This window comes from Hylobates moloch, unplaced genomic scaffold (assembly GCF_009828535.3).
Source record: "Hylobates moloch isolate HMO894 unplaced genomic scaffold, HMol_V3 SCAFFOLD_22, whole genome shotgun sequence".
NCBI lineage: Eukaryota > Metazoa > Chordata > Mammalia > Primates > Hylobatidae > Hylobates > Hylobates moloch.
The window spans coordinates 14,350,988-14,369,976 of NW_026652297.1; the positions used below are offsets into that span (position 1 = coordinate 14,350,988).

The 18,989-nt window shown below is 45.4% G+C and overlaps 1 protein-coding gene and 1 pseudogene across 1 annotated transcript in view; both read left to right on the forward strand.

Annotated features, from left to right (window-relative positions):
- Window positions 1-275: 275 nt before the first annotated feature.
- Window positions 276-629, forward strand: LOC116461972 (large ribosomal subunit protein eL31-like; annotated as a pseudogene).
- A 9,961-nt stretch (window positions 630-10,590) lies between these two features.
- The window catches only part of MSL2 (MSL complex subunit 2), a 46,687-nt gene continuing 38,288 nt past the window's right edge, over window positions 10,591-18,989 (forward strand). Inside the window, exon 1 of the mRNA XM_032143664.2 lies at window positions 10,591-11,972. Within this exon, the coding sequence (XP_031999555.1) occupies window positions 11,831-11,972 (142 nt within the window). The 5' untranslated portion in view covers window positions 10,591-11,830. The remainder of the gene's footprint in view (window positions 11,973-18,989) is intronic.

Here is an 18,989-nt window from a genome sequence, read left to right on the forward strand (position 1 = left end):
CAATTTTCCATGCCTATTAGGCACTACACACTACACTAGTGACTTTACTTATATTGTCACATTAATCATTATTTTAACAATTATTGAATTCTTATTATATGTCAGACCTTATGCTAAGCAATGAGGATAAGAGGCAAAGAGGGAGAAAACTCTGACCTTCTAAGAGTTATAGAAATATAATGGGGAGGAAACAGGGCTAAACCAACAACTGCAGCATAGTGTGGTAGTGCTGTAAAAGAGGTAAGCATGCTTTTTATCAACTTGGACCTGGCAGAATGGCTTTCGCAAAGAAGGGTGGCAAGAAGAAAAAAGGCCATTCTGCCATCAACGAGATAGTGACCCAAGCATACACCATCAACATTCCCAACCACATCTATGGAGTGGGCTTCCAGAAGTGTGCCCCTAGGGCACTCAAAGAGATTCGGAAATGTGCCATGAAGGAGATGGGAACTCCAGATGTGCACATTGATACCAGGCTCAACAAAGCTTTCTGGGCCAAAGGAACAAGGAATGTTCCATACTGAATCTGTGTGCTGTTGTCCAGAAAACATAATGAGGATGAAGATTCACCAAATAATTTCTATACTTTGGTTACCTATGTACCTGTTACTACCTTCAAAAATCTATAGACTGTCAGGCCGGGCGCGGTGGCTCACGCCTGTAATCCCAGCACTTTGGGAGGCCGAGGCGGGCAGATCACGAGGTCAGGAGATCGAGACCATTCTGGCTAACACGGTGAAACCCCGTCTCTACTAAAAATACAAAAAATTAGCTGGGCGAGGTGGTGGGCGCCTGTAGTCCCAGCTAGACGGAAGGCTGAGGCAGGAGAATGGCGTGAACCCCGGGAGGCGGAGCCTGCAGTGAGCCGAGATCGCGCCACTGCACTCCAGCCTGGGTGAAAGAGCGAGACTCCTTCTCAAAAAAAAAAAAAAAAAAAAAAAAATCTATAGACTGTCAACGTGGATGAGAACTAATCGCTGATCGTCAAATACATCAAATAAAATAAAACTGCCTTCAAAAAAGAAAAGAAAGAGGTAAGGACTTGGCAATATTGGAGAATAGAAGAGGGAAGCTTTAATTCAAAATGGGTATACGGACAATAAGAAAAACAAGTATTTTCCACAATCCCACTATCCAGAAAAAAATAATATTTTGGTGTATGTCTTTATAGTCATCTTTTTACCATGCATGGATATTTAGTTTTTCCAAAATGGTTCTGTTAATCAGGGTTTAAAAAAATTAATATATTAAGAATATCTTCGCCTGTCAATAAATACATTTTTATATCATTTTAATTTTTTACATCATTCCTAATAGTTATATAATATTCTACTATGTAGATATATCCATAATATAGGTCGTTTTCAATCTGGAAATTTGGATCAGTTCTACTTTTTAAAATAGTATAAACAACTGCAATGACTATTATATAAAAATCTCTGGCCAGGCGCTGTGGCTCACGCTTGTAATCCCAGCACTTTGGGAGGCCGAGGTGGGCGGATGATGAGGTCAGGAGATTGAGACCATCCTGGCTAACACGGTGAAACCCTGTCTCTACTAAAAATACAAAAAATTAGCCGGGCTTGGTGGCGGGCGCCTGTAGTCCCAGCTACTTGAGAGGCTGAGGTAGGAGAATGGCGTGAACCCGGGAGGCAGAGGTTGCAGTGAGCCAAGATCGGGCCACTGCACTCCAGCCTTGGCAACAGAGCGAGACTCTGTCTCAAAACAAAAAACAAAAAACAAACAAAAAAACCATAAAAATCTCTTCATAATCCTAGATTATCCTATTGTCTTAGATCTCTGGTTCCCAAAGAGTACACCAACGTGCTCCCAGGTGCCACAGAGAACTCATATAGAAGCCACAGGATATTTCAACCTTGTGAGGAAAATATTTGACATTTGTTGGTTACCGTAAAAAATACAGTTTCAACATTAGATCACCTTACATTCCTTTCAATGAGGTTATATCTTTGCAAAGCTGGGTTTTTGCTGGTGCTGTGACAAAAATAAAGCACTGCACAAAAATCCATGTGATCTGGGAAATGAGGGTGGTGATGTCTAATCTGATTTTTTTTTTTTTTTTTTTAGACGGAGTCTTGCTCTGTCGCCAGGCTGGAGTGCAGTGGCACGATCTCGGCTCTCTGCAACCTTTGCCTCCTGGGTTCAAGTGATTCTCTTGTCTCAGCCTCCCAAGTAGCTGGGACTACAGATGCATGCCACCATGCCCAGCTAATTTTTGTATTTTTAGTAGAGACGGGGTTTCACCATGTTGGCCAGGCTGATCTCGAACTCCTGACCTCAAGAAATCCTCCCACCTCGGCCTCCCAAAGTGCTGGAATTACAGGTTTGAGCCACTGTGCCTGGCCTACTTTTTCAAATAGCTACCATGTTAGGGCATAAATACTCATTAACTTGTTTAGACCTAACTACTTAAAAAACTCTTTCAGGCCGGGCATGGTAGCTCACGGTTGTAATCCCAGCATTTTGGGAGGCTGAGGCGGGCAGATCACATGAGATCAGGAGTTTGAGACCAGCCTGGCCAACACAGTCTCTACTAGAAACCCCGTCTCTACTAAAAATACAAAAATTAGCTGGGCGTGGTGGCGGGTGCCTGTAATCCCAGATATCGGGAGGCTGAGGCAGGAGAATCACTTGAACCCGAGAGGTGGAGATTGCAATGAGCCGAGATCGCATCATTGCACTCCAGCCTGGGCGACAGAACTAGCCTCCATCTCAAAAACAAACAAACAAACAAAAAACCCACGGACAAAACAAAACACAAACTATTTCATACTTCTTTTGGCCTAAGAGTGTAGTGAAAAATTACTGAGATGCTGAAGGCACCATGAACCAAGAAAGCTTGGGAATCTATAACTTAGGATCAATTAGAGACTTTTGTGGAACTGCTAGTTTTGAGGCTCTGTAAACTTTACAAGCTTTTAATATTGCCTGTTGTCCTTCACAAATATTCTATAAATTTATACACCCAGTAGCAGGTTAATTTTCTCTTACTTCATATGGCGACCCTTGAACTAAATTGAGTCCAGAAGGGTTGACTTGAATGAGAAACCATGACTGAAAAATTTTGCTGAGTTCTCTAGTTGATACAAAAAGGAGTAAGAAAGGACCTCTAACCTTAAAGGCAGAGCCTGTCTTATCTTCCCAGACTCTGGTACAGGGCTTTGCTAGAGCAGAGGCTTAGTAAACACATGTTGATGAAATGAAAAGCACTCCATTCACAAGAGTTTCCAAGTCAAGATTGAAAACAACATAAGGTTATAGTGAAAGCATACACACTTTAGGTTACCAGATAAAATACAGAATGCTGTTAAATTTAAATTTCAGGCTGGGTGCGGTGTTTCACACCTGTAATCCCAAAACTCTGGGAGGCTGAGGCAGGCAGACAGCTTGAGACCAGGAGTTCAGACCAGCCTGGGCAACATAACAAAACCCTGTCTCTACTAAAAATTTGTGGTGGTATGTGCCTGTAGTCCCAGCTTCTTGGGAGGCTGAGCTACCTGAGCCCAGGAGGTAGAGGCTGCAGTGAGCCCAGATCTTGCCACTAAACTCCCGCCTGGGTGACAGAGCAAGACCCTGTCTCCAAAAAAAAAAGGAAGACATTATCTTAAATTGATAGTTTAAGAAATGTGTGGCTCATGCCTGTCATCCCAGCACTTTGGGAGGCTGAGGCTGGGGGTGGATAGCTTTAGCTTAGGCAACATGGCTAGACTCCCATCTCTACAAAAAAAAAAAAAAAAAAATTACAGGCAACCTACAGAGTGGGAGAATATTTTTACAATCCATCCGTCTGACAAAGCTCTAATATCCAGAGTCTACAAGGAAGCCAGACAAATCTACTAGAAAAAAACAACCCCATTAAAAAGTGGTCAAAGGATATGAACAGACACTTCTCAAAAGAAGACATTCATGCAGCCAACAAACATATGAAGAAAAGCTCAACATCACTGATTAGAGAAATGCAAATCAAAACCATAATGAGATACTATCTCACACCAGTCAGAACACCATTATTAAAAAGTAAAGAAATAATAGATGCTGGCGAGGTTGCGGAGAAATAGGAGTGCTTTTACACTGTTGGTGGGAATGTAAATTAGTTGAACCATCGTGGAAGACAGCATGGCGATTCCTCAAAGATCTAGAACCAGAAATACCATTTGACCCAGCAATCTCATTACTGGGTATATACCCAAAGGAATATAAATCATTCTCTTACAAAGATATATGCATGTGTATGTTCATTGCAGCTCTATTCACAATAGCAAGGATGTGGAATCAACCCAAATGCCCATCAAATGCCCACAGACTGGACAAAGAAAATGTGGTACATATACACTACGAAATACTAGGCAGCCATAAAAAGGAAGGAGGTCATGTCCTTTGCAGGCACATGGATGAAGCTGGAAGCCATTATCCTCAGCAAACTAACGCAGGTATAGAAAACCAAACACTGCATGTTCTCACTTATAAGTGGGAGCTGAACAATGAGAACATGTGGACACAGGGAGGGGAACAACACACACTGGATGGAGCCTGTCGGGGATTGGCGGGGTGGGGAAAGGGAGAGTATTAGGAAAAAATAGCTAATGTATGCTGGGCTTAACACCTAGGTGATGGGTTGATAGGTGCAGCAAACCACCATGGCACACGTTTACCTACGTAACAAACCTGCAGATCCTGCACATGTACCCCAGAACTAAACATAAAAGAATAAAAATAAAAAGAAATTTGAGTTATAGGCTGGGCACTGTGGCTCATGCCTGTAATCCCAGCACTTTGTGGGGCTGAGGCTGGAGTCAGATCCCTTCAGCTTAGGTCACATGGCTAGACTACTGTCTCTACAAAAAATACAAAAAAAAAAAAAAAAATTAGCTGGGCGTGGTGGTGGGTGCCTGTAGTTCCGGCTACTCAAGAGGCTGAAGTGGGAGGACTGCTTGAGCCCAGGAGGCTGAGGCTGCAGTAAGCACTGCACTCCAGCCTAGGTGAGACTATCTCAAAAAAAAAAAAAAAAAGGAATTTGAATTATATATGATTTTTCCTAAATAATTAAAGCACTTTTAATGTATTTTTTATAAGAATCAAACTACATTTATTTCAGAGGTTTTTTTATTTAGGAAAAATATACATATATAATTTACCACCTTTACCATTGTTTTCAACTATTTATTTATTTATTTATTTATTGAGAGGGAGTCTGGCTGTGTAGCCCAGGCTGGAGTAGCTGGGATCACAGGCATGCGCCATCACACCTGGCTAATTTTTTTTCTTTTTTTTGAGATGGAGTTTCGCTCTGTTGCCCAGGCTGGAGTGCAGTGGGGTGATCTCGGCTCACTGCAAGCTCCGCCTCTCGGGTTCACGCCATTCTCCTGCCTCAGCCTCCCAAGTAGCCTAGACTACAGGCACCTGCCACCGTCCTGGGCTAATTTTTTGTATTTTTAGTAGAGATGGGGTTTCACTGTGGTCTCGATCTCCTGACCTCGTGATCCGCCTGCCTCGGCCTCCCAAAGTGCTGGAATTACAGGCGTGAGCCACCGCGCCCGGCCACACCTGGCTAATATTTGTATTTTTAGTAGAGATGGAGTTTCATTATGTTGGCCAGGTTGGAGTGCAGTGTTGCAATCTTGGTTCACTGCAACCTTTGCCTCCTGAGTTCAAGTGATTCTCCTGCCTCAGCCTCCCCAGTAGCTGGGACTACAGGCATGGGCTAATTTTTTGTATTACTATTAGAGATGGGGTTTTGCCATGTTGGCCAGGCTGGTTTTGAACTCCTGACCTCAAATGATTCCCCAGCCTCTGCCTCCCAAAGTGCTGGGATTACAGGTGTGAGCCACCGTGCCCAACACTGGTAGGTTTGGACTTTCACCCTCCTGTCACCCTTCCCCAGAAAGTAGGCTCTAGTGTCTATTGTTCCTATCTTTATGTCCATGTGTACTCAATGTTTAGCTCCCACTTACAAATGAGAACATGCAGTGTTTGGTTTTCTGTTCCTGTGTTAATTCAGATAATGGCCTCCAGTTGCATCCATGTTGCTGCAAAGGACATAATTTTTTTTTTTTTTTGAGACGGAGTTTCCCTCTTGTTGCCCTGGCTGGAGTGCAATGGTGTGATCTTGGCTCACTGCAACCTCCACCTCTCAGGTTCAAGCGATTCTCCTCCCTCAGCCTCCCGAGTAGCTGGGATTACAGGCATGCACCACTGCTTCCAGCTAATTTTGTATTTTTATTTATTTTTATTTATTTATGTATTTATTTATTTATTATTATTATTATTGAGATTGAGTTTAGCTCTTGTTGCCCAGGCTGGAGTGCAATGGCATGATCTCAGCTCACCGCAACCTCTGCCTCCCAGGTTCAAGCGATTCTCCTGCCTCAGCCTCCCGAGTAGCTGGGATTGCAGGCATGCACCACCACGCCTGGCTAATTTTGTATTTTTAGTGGAGACGGGGTTTCTCCATGTTGGTCAGGCTGGTCTGGAACTCCCAACCTCAGGTGATCCACCCACCTCAGCCTCCCAAAGTGCTGGGATTACAGGTGTGAGCCACAGTACCCAGTCAGGACATAATTTTTTTATGGCTGTGTAGTATTCCATGGTGAATATGTACCACATTTTCTTTATTCAGCCCTGCCAATGGGCATTTAGTTTGATTCCATTTCTTTGCTATGCAAATAGTGCTGCGATGAGCAGATGAGTGCATGTCTTTTTGGTAGAACGATTTATATTCCTTTGGGTATATACCCAGTAATGAGATTGCTGGGTCAAATGGTAGTTCTAAGTCCTTTGAGAATTCTCCAAATTGCTTTCCACAGTGGCTGAACTAATTTACAGTCCTACCAGCAGTGTATAAACATTCCCTTGTCTCTGGAACGTCCCCAACATCTGTTATTTTTTGACTTAATAATTGCCATTCTGACTGTGTGGTGAGATGGTATATCACTGTGGTTTGGATTTGGATTTCTCTGATGATTAGTGACGTTGAGCTCTTTTTTTTTTTTTTTTTTTTTTTTTAGAGAGACAGAGTCTCGCTCTGTCGTCCAGGCCGGACTGCAGTGGCGCTATCTCCGCTCACTGCAAGCTCCGCCTCCTGGGTTCATGCCATTCTCCTGCCTCAGCCTCCCTAGTAGCTGAGATTACAGGCGCCCACCACTGCGCCCGGCTAATTTTTGTATTTTTAGTAGAGACGGGGTTTCACCGTGTTAGCCAAGATGGTCTCGATCTCCTGACCTCATGATCCGCCTGCCTCGGCCTCCCGAAGTGCTGGGATTACAGGCGTGAGCCACCGCTCCCGGCCAAGCATTTTTTTCTTTTCTTCCTTTCTTTTTTTTTTTTTTTTTTTTTTTTTTTTGAGATGGATTCTTGCTCTGTCACCAGGCTGGAGTGCAGTGGTGCGATCTCGGCTCACTGAAACCTCCACCTCTGGGGTTCAAGCGATTTTCCTGCTTCAGCCTCCCAAGTAGCTGAAGGCACGTCCTACCATGCCCGGCTAATTTTTTTTTTTTTTTTTTAGTAGAGAAAAGGTTTCACCATGTTAGCCAGGATGGTCTGGATCTCCTAACCTTGTGATCTGCCCGCCTCAGCCTCCCAAAGTGATGGGATTACAGGCGTGAGCCATCACGCCTGGCCGAGCATTTTTTCATACATTCATTGGCTGCTTGTATGTCTCTCTCTTTTTTTTTTTTTGGCACTCGCTCTGTCACCCATGCTAGAGTGCAGTGGCTCGATCTCGGCTCGCTGCAACCTTTGCCTCCCAGGTTCAAGCAATTCTCTTCCCTTGGCCTCTGGAGTAGCTGGGATTACAGGCACCTGCCACCACTCCCAGCTAATTTTTTTGTATTTTTAGTACAGATGGGATTTCACCATGTTGATCAGGTTGGTCTCGCCCTCTTGACCTCAGGTGATCTGTCCGCCTAGGCCTCCCAAAGTGTTGGGATTACAGGCATAAGCCACCGCACCTGGCCTATGTCTTTTGAGAAGTGTCTGTTCATGTCCTTTGCCCATTTTTTAATGGGGTTGTTTTTTGGTTGTTGTTTTTTTTTAAGTTCCTTATAGATTCTGAATGTTGGACCTTTGTTGGATGCATAATTTGCAGACATTTTCTCCTATGCTGTAGGTTGTCTGTTTACCCTGTTGATAGTTTCTTTGCTGAAGCACTTCATTTTCTATAAACCATTTGTTTCCCTTTTAGGCAAGGCTCAAGCAAGCCAATAAATATTAGAAGAGAACGGCCGGGCGCGGTGGCTCACGCTTGTAATCCCAGCACTTTGGGAGGCCGAGGCGGGCGGATCACGAGGTCAGGAGATCGAGACCATGGTGAAACCCCGTCTCTACTAAAAATACAAAAAAATTAGCCGGGCGTAGTGGCGGGCGCCTGTAGTCCCAGCTACTCGGAGAGGCTGAGGCAGGAGAATGGCTTGAACCCGGGAGGCGGAGCTTGCAGTGAGCCGAGAGCGCGCCACTGCACTCCAGCCTGGGCGACAGAGCGAGACTCCGTCTCAAAAAAAAAAAAAAAAAAAAAAGAAGAGAATATACCTCAAGATTCTTTGCCTGTAAGTACCATACTCTTATTACCCGTTGCAACCAATGTCAGAAGCTAAAAAAAGAACTGGTTTAACACACGTTTTCTCTCTTTCTCACGTCCATGCACACGAATGATCAACAGAATTAATCTTAATTTGGGGTTGTACACATCTCAAGACATTTGTAAAAATCCAGTTATGAGAAAATTAGCAAGGTTAATGCCCTGCAAGTAATCACTTGCCTAGGGTGACTGCTAATTTATTCTGTATTAACGGAAAACAGTGCTGATTATTTTACTCTCTGTGTTGCTCCTTTTGGGGAGAACAACCTGTGTGTTGTGGGAGAAAACCTTAAGAGTCTGGAGTAAAAACAGAACCATATAACAGTTTTATTTGAAGGAAAGCTTAGAAAATACCTCTCATGCAAAAAAAAAAAGCTTTTAAAAATGAGAGTGGCTTTTAGAATATTTGTCATTTTCCACGTGTAAGACTACCAAATACAGTTTGCACAGCTAATCAAAATTAGGAAGTTAGATTCTTACTGCTTAAGTGTTGATAATATGGTAGGTCTTGTAAAAAAAAAAACCTGCCTTCAAATGAGAATAGAAATTATAAATCGAGATTGTATGGGTTCCCTTGATATCTTAACTATTTCTACTCACCTCAAGTGGCAGCTTGTAACTAACACGTACATTTACATGTGCCATATACGTGCCTGTGTACATATGTAACATGTGCCACAAAAGATCTACACACCATAATTTTCACTTTGCAAACGTATAGAGTACCTACTGTGCATGAAAAATTATGCTGAGGAGCTTTGGTGTGTACAGAGATAAGAAACGCTTCCTATGGCGTTACTATTTGTGCTACTCAAAAAAAGGTTTTGTACTTCGAGATGGGAGGGAAGTCATCCACTAAGTCAGGCTTTTGTTTATTTATATCCCAGTGCCCTTGATCTCCTGCAAAAACAAAAGGCAAAAGCTTGTTTTAAAAAACAAAACATTTGCAAGGATTTGGGTTTGTTCTACAGCAAGATCATGCATTCTTCAAGACATCTGTTCACATAGAAGAGCTAGGTCTTTTAAAAAAGCTAGGTCTTTCCAAAAAAAAAAAAAAAAAGGAGTTCGTTTTGTTTTTAAAATAGGACTCTCTGTTCCGGTGAGAACTCGGTGAAGCCCTGATCGGCGCCCATGAAGGTGAGGCCGCTCGAGTCCAAGGACCAGAGGCCGTGGGAACAGCGCGGGTGCGACGCGTAGGAGGGGGCGGTGGGGTCGAGCCTCCACGCTTACACACAGCCTGCCAGGGCCTTAGAGACCTCCGACTGCGAACCACCGCAGAGACGCGCGGACCGCGGCCCTGACCGGGCAAAAGCTGTCCGCACGCCTGCTGGGCGCGCAGCCACGTTGACTACTGCAGCCTTCCCGGCTCGGCGAGAGCCTGCCAGCCGGTCTAGGCTGCGCCCTTTCCGCGGTCGGGATGAGCGGTTCCAGGAGAAAGGCCGCGGGGGCGGGGCTTGGGGCCTTGCGAGGCTATTTCCTCACACCGCGGTCAGTCAGGACGAGAGGCCAGTGCAGAGCGCCACATGGCGCTACCAAGTCGGGCCCTGGCGTTGGCGGGCATAGAAGCAGTGTAATGCGGGAAGCCTGCAGCCCACACTGGGGAAGGATGTGCCAGCTAACGAATGTTTCACCACAGCCTACATGCCTGGGAGAGGGAATTTGAGAGCACGTGGGGGAGGGGCGGCGAGAGCTGTCGGCTCGCAGAGAGCATGCTCCGTTCTGAGAGCCGAAGTGGAGAGCCAGGCATGCGCAGTGAGCCCAGGGTGGGTTGGCAGCGGTGAGGTACTGGCGCGAGCGGGCTGATGTGTTTATCCGGTTTTCTGGGTGGGCGGTCAAAGCGCACGCGTAAGGGCGAAAGGCGGCGGAGCTAGGTAGCGGCTTGCGCATGCGTGGAGTGAGCCAGTAGCTCTGGGAGGCTGTGGAGGGGGTTGTTAGAGGAGAAGCAAGGGAAAAGGGAAGCGAAGGGAGAGGAAAGGGGGAGGGGTGAGAGTGTGCTCTGCGCATGCGTGCGAGCGCTAGCGACGACGGCGGCGGGGGAGTCTCGGGGATGACAGTGGCTTTGCCCGTTGGGGTAACGGTCGTCGTCGCTGCCAGCAGAGGCCTGAGGCGCCACACAGCCCGCGGGACCTATTAAGGCCGCAGCAGCCCGGGCCCTACCGAGCTGGAGTGGCGCGTGGAGTCGGGGTGAGGGCGGCAAGGCACGGGGGAGGGGCCTGCCGCGGGGCCTTGCTGTGTGCGCTGGGCGGCGGCGGGGCCTGGCGGTGTGGGCGCTTGTCTTCCGCGGCCGGGGAGCGCTGAAGGCAGCGGCGGCCGTCGTGCTCGGCGGAGGAGTCGTCTGTGTGTGCGGCGCCGAAAAGATGGCCGGGCAGTGAGGGGGCGGTGCTTGAGTCTGGTGACCCCGGAGTGTGCGACTGAGGAGCGAGGGGCGCCGCCGCGGCCCGGCCGGACCTGCCCCCCGCCCCCTCCCTCCCGCCGGCGGCGGCCCGCGCACTTCCTCCTCGGCCCTCCCCTCCGGGTTGAGGACTCTCGGCCGCCTCGCCACCTCGGGGAACTGCGGGCTGCAACCCACGGGGCGGAGAGCCAGGGGCGCAGTCTGGGCCCGGCGTCCGATATGGAGAGCGCGGCGGCGGCGTCCGTCAGCCGCAACAGCAACCTTCGTCGCCGCCGCGGCGTCTTGCACTAGATCCAGGAAGCCGCCGCCCGACCGCCGTCCTTGCCGTCGCCGCCGCCTCCGCGCCCCGCACTGGGATGGAGTAAGAGGCCCTGCAGCCCGGGAGAAGCGTGCCGCGCCTCAGACGGGGCCGGGGCCTGCTCCCGCGCCTGCCAGCTCAACCTGAGGAGGCGCCTCTGTGTCCGGAGATGGAGCTCGAGTGCAGGCCGCCTGCCGAGCCGCGGGGCTAGACTGAGCGCCGAGTCCCGCCCCCAGCGCCCAAGCCGCCGCGTTCTGCGCTCTGTGGTCGCTCCGGACGAACTCGAACGCTGGTTTCTCTCTCTCTCTCTCTCTCTCTCATATTTTTGGTCTGTAAGTCTCAGGGACGGAGGGGCGCCAAGGCCCCATGTGTGGGAGGATTGCTTCAGCTCCACAAACTTGCACGGATTTTGGTTACCTGTTTGGCCGATGGTTCGGCTCTGATTTCTTCCGAATTGTTGCAAATTCGCCATCGTTCCCTGGCTGCTTACAAAGTTGGATCCGGAATTTCTTTTCAACCGGGAGCCATTGGTGTCGAAGTGTCTGCAATGAACCCCGTGAATGCTACTGCTCTCTACATTTCCGCGAGCCGCCTAGTGCTCAACTACGACCCCGGAGACCCCAAGGCGTTTACTGAGATTAACAGGCTCTTGCCTTACTTCCGACAGTCCCTTTCGTGCTGTGTTTGCGGTGAGACGCTTTTTATTGTTCCCTTTTCAATGCTTGTTTTTAAAAAGCCTTCTGGGCAGTGGTAAAGTGAGCGGGTTGACGGCCTGGTGGTTGGTATTGAGCTTTTGTTATTTGTGCAGCGCTGTACGGTCATTAGTTTTGAAACTTGCCGAGGGACTTTTGCCCGGCGTTTCAGAAAGGCAGAGAACCCTTTCAGACCGCTTTGTGCAGCGGCGTTAACGTTCAAAATGGTTTAATTCGCCTCAGTTGATATAGTGGTGGTGGTTTAAGTGGGGGTAAGATGAATGCACAATGCTTTTTTTTTTCTTGAACCTTTGCCGCGGGAGCTGATTTCGTACCTACGGCGGTTAAAAGTGGTTAAACATGATGAAAACATGCACACGTGGGCACATGTGGCGTGTTTGCATTTCCCCAAACGTGTTACGTGGGAGTGGTGGGCTAAGCTGATGAACCCACAGCTGGAGAACCCGGCGCGGAACTTTGCCCCAGGTTCCTCCACAAATGCTTTGACGGTTTGACGGTTAACAGCGAGCCGGGGAAGGCTGGTGGTACTGGAAGGGCTTTTTAACTGGTGGGATTTTTACTTACCACTTTTTCGTTTTGTGGTTTAATATACTTTGGCTTTGTCGAGGGTTATTTTAGATGTTTTTGTTAAAAATTAACTCGTGGTGGGTAGGATACTTTTAAATTATTTTTAAGATAGCAGAGAGATGCTAAATTGTCTAAGGAAAATATCTCAAAAGTGATAATTTGAGTGTTAACTGTGCATGTGTAATAATTACTTGCTTTTCGAAAAACCTGGACTGAAACGTTAATACAGAGGAAAGGGCAACTGGCAAAGCAGTAATATGCATGCTCCACTTAATATTCTACTCTAAAGTTTGAAGTTTTGATGATCCACTTGTTTAGTCAGAACCTGGGAAATTCAGGCGCCTTAAGGTTTCTACTTTATTTAAAATTAGATAAAGGAAGAAGAGTAATTTGGGACAGTTGTGGCTGAAGGGAGAAATAATATTCATTTGAGGTTTATCCAGCATTCTCTATCTAGATCCTGAAGCAAGACACCGTATGGGTGCAGAAGAGGTGGCGGTGGTGTGTTTTTGCAAGACAGGTACTTAAGGTCATAAACATTTAAGTAACTGAGTAAGTCATTAAGTGCTACTCTGACTGGTAACATACACTTAACACTTTAGAGGAATAGTCGCCCAGGGCAAATCACCTAACTGCCCTGGGCCTCAGTTTCTTGATGTGTAAAATGATAACTTTCGGCTAGATTCAGTTTTCTTTCAGCTTAAGTTTTACAAATGTAAGTGTATAAAGAATTTGCCTGGTTTCATGGTAACCTCTCACTCTACTCCCACTTTTATGGAGGATTTTTTTTTTTTTTGTGTGTCCTCACAAATTTTGATGGTTTGAGGACCGAGGAAATGGAGCTGCCATAACTTCCTTCTCCATATACTTTTTTTTTTTCTTTTCCTTTGGTGCCGGCCGTAGGGTGCTACTATGGTGAGGTGGGGGAAGAGGAGGAAGGGCCCACTCTGTCCTGCTGAAACAGCATTTGAGAGTGATGTCATTATCAGTTAACATTTGTAGAATCTGGTAGGTCCCCTGTTTACTAGATGAGTGAGACTTAGCTCTCTAAGTGGGAAATGGTAGTTTTGAGTTGTGTAGACCACCACTATCCTAAAACTATTAAGAACCTCAGAGGTTTTAAGTTCTTATTAATAGCTTTCAGATAGTAGTGGTGGTCTAATTGAACATTTTCCCAGGTTCTAACCTGGAGTTTAAATAATGGCATTAAAGATAAAACTACATTGAAAAGTCCACCTGGAGCCTTTTTTATTTTTATTTTTTGTCAGTCTTGGCAACACAAGGGGAATTTTTCTAACAGGTCTTTCTTATTTCACATCATCCTATGGGAAAGATCGTGAGTTCTGCTTCTCCCTTAAAATTGAGTAGCTGGCATGGTTTCAGTAATAGGGATGTAGGTTCAGGTTTTTTTCCTCCCATCTCTTTGGACGTAAGTCTGTGATTATAAAGAGATAGAAAAAAAATCAGTTATTTGAATTCAGCCCAGTATTTACATATGTTTGTACCAGGTATGTACAAGACTTTTTTCCTTAGCCGAAAAGCATAAGTGCATTCAAATTAATGCGTGGATGTGCAGTTTTATTTCATGAAGATAATACACATGTAAAAAATGAAGTTTAATTCTGTTGTAATGCTTAATTAGGGAATTTGTTTCAACACGTCCTGTAGATTTGACCCGCTACTATCTTTTCATCCTTTTATTCAACTGTGGTTTTACATAATTTCTGTTTTAACTGGATTGATATTTTTGTCCTTTCAAACATGCTTTATATCTTCCTCTGTTTTTTTTTTTTCTTTTTTTATTTTTGTTAAGTTTCTTCTGCCTAATACACTACTTTTTTCTAAAGGCCTAACCCAACTCCCTGCCTCCTTGGTGAAGTCTTCCTTGCTCACTGCAGCAAAAAGTTACCTCTGGCCAGGTGCCTGTAATCCCAGCACTTTGGGAGGCCAAGGTGGGCGGATCGCTTGAGGTCAGGAGTTGGAGACCAGCTTGGCCAACATAGTGAAACCCCATCTCTACTAAAAATACAAAAATTAGCTGGGTGTGGTGGCAGGTGCCTGTAATCCCAGTTACTCAGGAGGCTGAGGCCGATCTCCAGACATTGCTTGAACTTGGGAGGCAGAGGTTGCAGTGAGCAGAGATCGCACCGCTGCACTCCAGGCTGGGCAACAGAGTGAAACTCCGGCTCAAAAAAAATAAAAAAGTTATCTTTGTTCTCTAAACCTTCTGTAAACCTTTGTTCCGGTCATAAGGTACTTATAACTCCTTTGAGTGCAGATTTTATATCAGTCTGATTCTCCTGGTATATATAATGAACTTCTTAGGGAAGACACTTTTTTCTTTTACAGTTTTGTATTTCTTCTGCTTCACACTCTTTCCTGCCTAGTGACTTACATGTAGGTGTTTATGACAGCCTCATAGGAAGAGGTGAGGGAGGGAAAAAGCCCTTCAAATTTTGCAACTAGGTTGAAATTTGGCTTTTGCTTACTGTGTAGGCACATTGCTTTAACTTTTTGCCAGTTTCCTTTATCTTCAAGTTTGTTTCTCTAAATTTGTTTTATGTGTGGGCTTATTTTTAAGTGGTTTGAGAAAACTTTTTATTGAGACAGGATCTTGCTGTGTCGCTCAGGTTGGAGTGCAGTGGTGTGATCCTAGCTCACTGCAGCCTTAAACTCCTGGATTCATGCAATCCTTCCACCTCAGCCTCCTAATTAGCTAGAACTACAGGCATGCACCATCATGCCCAGCTAAAGTTTTTGTAGGGATAGGGTCTTGCCGTGTTGCCCAGGCAGGTCTTGAACTCCTAGGCTCAAGCTATCCTCGCGCCTTGGCCTCCCAAAGTGCAGGGATTACAGGTGTAAGCCACTGTGGCTACTGGCCTGAAAAACCTTTTTTTTTTTTTTTTTGAGACGGAGTCTTGCTCTGTCACCCAGGCTGGAGTGCAGTGGCGCAATCTCGGCTCACTGCAACCTCCACCTCCTGGGTTCAAGCGATTCTCCTGCCCCAGCTTCCCGAGTAGCTTGGGATTACAGACGTACGCCACCACGCCCAGCTAATTTTTGTAATTTTTGTAGAGACGGGGTTTCACCATGTTGGCCAGGCTGGTGTTGAGCTCCTGACTTTGTGATCTGCCCGCCTTGGCCTCCGAAAGTACTGGGATTACAGGCATGAGCCACCGTGCTCGGCCTGAAAAAAGTTTTTGAACCCATGAGAACAAGTCTACAGATTCAGTGTCTGGCACGTATTAGGTACTTAATATCCCACCTTTGCACAGTAGAGAAAGGTGGGAGGAGGTGAGGGAAGAGACTAAACTATCAGGTCAATTATTGTCAAACCTAGATTATTCATTGCAGTTACAGTTTTGTTATTATTCTTTGATATGTTAATTAGCTGATTATCACTGCTTGTTTTTCAATTGCTTTGTACATTTAAACCTTCTGAAGCTTCTAGTGAATGGGATAGCCTTGCTGTAGAGAATTACTGTACTTTCTAGGCCACAGAAAGTGACCGAGACAAAAATCACTGTGGGTACTATTTTTAAGTGTCGATTTCTCACTCCTGTTCTAAACGTTCGACTTGCTTTATCAGAAAGTAGAATTGTTTTTTTCTTTTGATAACCTGAGACTCGATAAGTTTTGGCTTAAGGATTATATGTTTCGATTAAACTTGTAACTCTTCAAATGATGTAACAAGTCTGATGTATACAATCAAAAATCCTGTTAGGATTGGAGGGTCATGTTAAATGGAAAAATATTACTCTTGGAGATACTTGGAAATTATCATGGTCAAACTCAGGAACATGAATATTTTTCTTTTTTTTGGAGACAATCTTGTTTTGTCAACCAGGCTGGAGTGCAGTGGTGCAGTCATAGTTCACTGCAGCCTCAAACTCCAGTCCTCTGGCGTTAGCCTCTAGAGCAGCTAACACTACAGGTGTGCGCCACCACACGTGGTTGGCTAATTAAAATTTTTTTTTTGTAGAGATGTGGATTTGCTGTGTTGTCTAGATTGGTCTTGAACTCATCTGGCCTGGGTCTCTCAAAATGCTGGAATTACAGGCGTGAGCCCCGGTACCTGTACTATTTCTTCGATGGTCACCTGTGATGTTCTAGATGATAGGATAGAAAGATGAATAAGACACATGGCACGGGCCCATATATATTGGTCAGTGTTACGGGGAAGACAAGTAAACCAACAATTATTGGCCAAGTACTGAGTAGAGGCACTTAAGCTATATCAAACCTCATGTGTCACGATAGAAAAGTTAGTAATTTTTTATTTTTGAGACAGGGTCTTGCTATGTTGCCCAGGCTGGAGTGCAGTGGCATGATCTCGGCTTACTGCAAGCCTTGTTTTCCGGGTCCAGGTGATCCTCCCACCTCAGCCTCCCAAGTAGCAGGAACTACAAGAGTGCACCCCCGCGCCTGGTTAATATTTGTAGAAAACTTACCAATTAACATTTTGTACATGTAAAGTTTCAGAAATTAACCATAAAACTGTATTTATTTCTGTAGTTTGTTTTTGAATAGCTCTTTGGTCAGAGGTTAAGCATTGGTGTTAAAACAGTCTATTTTAACAGTTTTTTCTTAGTTTACCTGTTTTCTGATCTGGGAAGAATTCTTTAGAGCACATTTATCTAGTATGCAGGTAAGGAAGAACTATGTTTAGTTAGTAATTTCCTTGGTAGATACAATTCAGCTATAGGTAGCAGATGGATCTATTTTCTTAACCATGTTTTTTTTTTTTTTTTTTTTTTTAATTTTCTCGAGACAGGGTCTTGTTCTGTTGCCCAGGCTGGAGTGTGGTGGCATGATCACGGCTCACTGCAGCTCGATCTCTTGGGCTTAAGCTGTCCTCCCACCTCAGCCTTCCAATTAGCTGGGACTGTAGGCGTGCGCCACCATGCTCGCCTTATTTTTGTGGTTTTTTTTTTTTTTTTTTTTGTAGAGACAGGGTTTTACCATGTTGCCCAGGCTTGTATGATCTCTTTTCCTAAGAAAAATGTATATCTAAAATATTTGCTCCTATTTCGGTATGTTTATGCAAGATGACATTGCCTTAGGGAAAGGACTCCCTAAATGCATTGTTCCCAGTGCTGAGATGAAAAGAGGTTTGATTCGCAGCCCTTCATTTTATGATAAGTTGAAAAGGTAATAATAGTTTAAATGTTGGTTCAAGGCAGGCAGTATGGTACTGTAGAATTAGGCAGGTGAGATTGTTTCAGTCTGGTAAGATCTGGTAGGTGTAGGGCTTGAGCTGGGCCAAGAGAAATGGTGTAGTGGATACTTTTTTTTTTTTTTTTTGAGACAGGGTCTTGCTCTGTTGCCCAGGCTGGAGTGCAGTGGCTCGATGTGGGCTCCAGCAATCCTCCCACCTCAGTGTCCTGAGTAGCTGAGACTACGGGCATACGCCATCAATGCCCTGCTAATTTTCAAATATTTTGTAGAGATAGGGTTTTGCTGTATTGCCCAGGCTGGTCTTGAATTCCTGGCCTGAGGCAGTCCTTCCACTTCGGCCTCCTAAAATGCTGGGATTATAGGCCTAAGCCACTGAACCCAGCCTGTTAGTGGACTTTTTTTTTTTGAGACGGAGTCTTGCTCTGTTGCCAGGCTGGACTGCACTGGTGCGATCTCGGCTCACTGCAGCCTCCGCCTCATGGGTTCAAGCGATTCTCCTGCCTCAGCCTCCCGAGTAACTGGGACTACAGGCATGCCCCACCACGCCTAGATAATTACTGTATTTTTAGTAGACACAGGGTTTCACCGTGTTGGCCAGGATGGTCTCGATCTCTGTACCTCGTGAACCCCACCAGCTTGGCCTCCCCAAGTGCTAGGATTACAGGCGTAAGCCACTGTGCCTGGCCTAGTGGATATTTTAAAATAAGGCCTGAAGGAGAAAACCTTTGGCTTGTGTGAACAGCAGTAAATTGGGTTTATCTGGAATGAACAGCCCTTGTAGGAGAGCCCTTGCCCTATAGTGGTTATTCAGGGGCCTTTTGTGTGGAGAGTTTTGATCCCAGGCTAAGGAATGTGACATTCACCCTGTAGACCTGTTTCTTTCTTTCTTTTTTTTTTTTTAAATGCGTTCTACAGGCCATCTGAATCAAAATCACCTAAAAGCTTATTAAAATCCAGATTGCTAATCATCACACCAGACTGATTGAATTGGAATCTCTGTGGACAGGCCTTTGTAATCTGCATTTTAACTGCCCATCTTGATTGGGATGAGAAGATTTGCAAATCAGTGTTATAAGCATTTGAAAAATAAGTAGGATAGTGATACAACTGAAATTGTTTTAGAAAATACTAGTTTGGGGGTCAAAAAATTTTTTTTTTTTTTTTTTTTTTGAGGAGTCTTGCCCTGTTGCCCAGGCTGGAGTGCAATGGTGCGATCTTGGCTCACTGCAACCTCCATCTCCTGGTTCA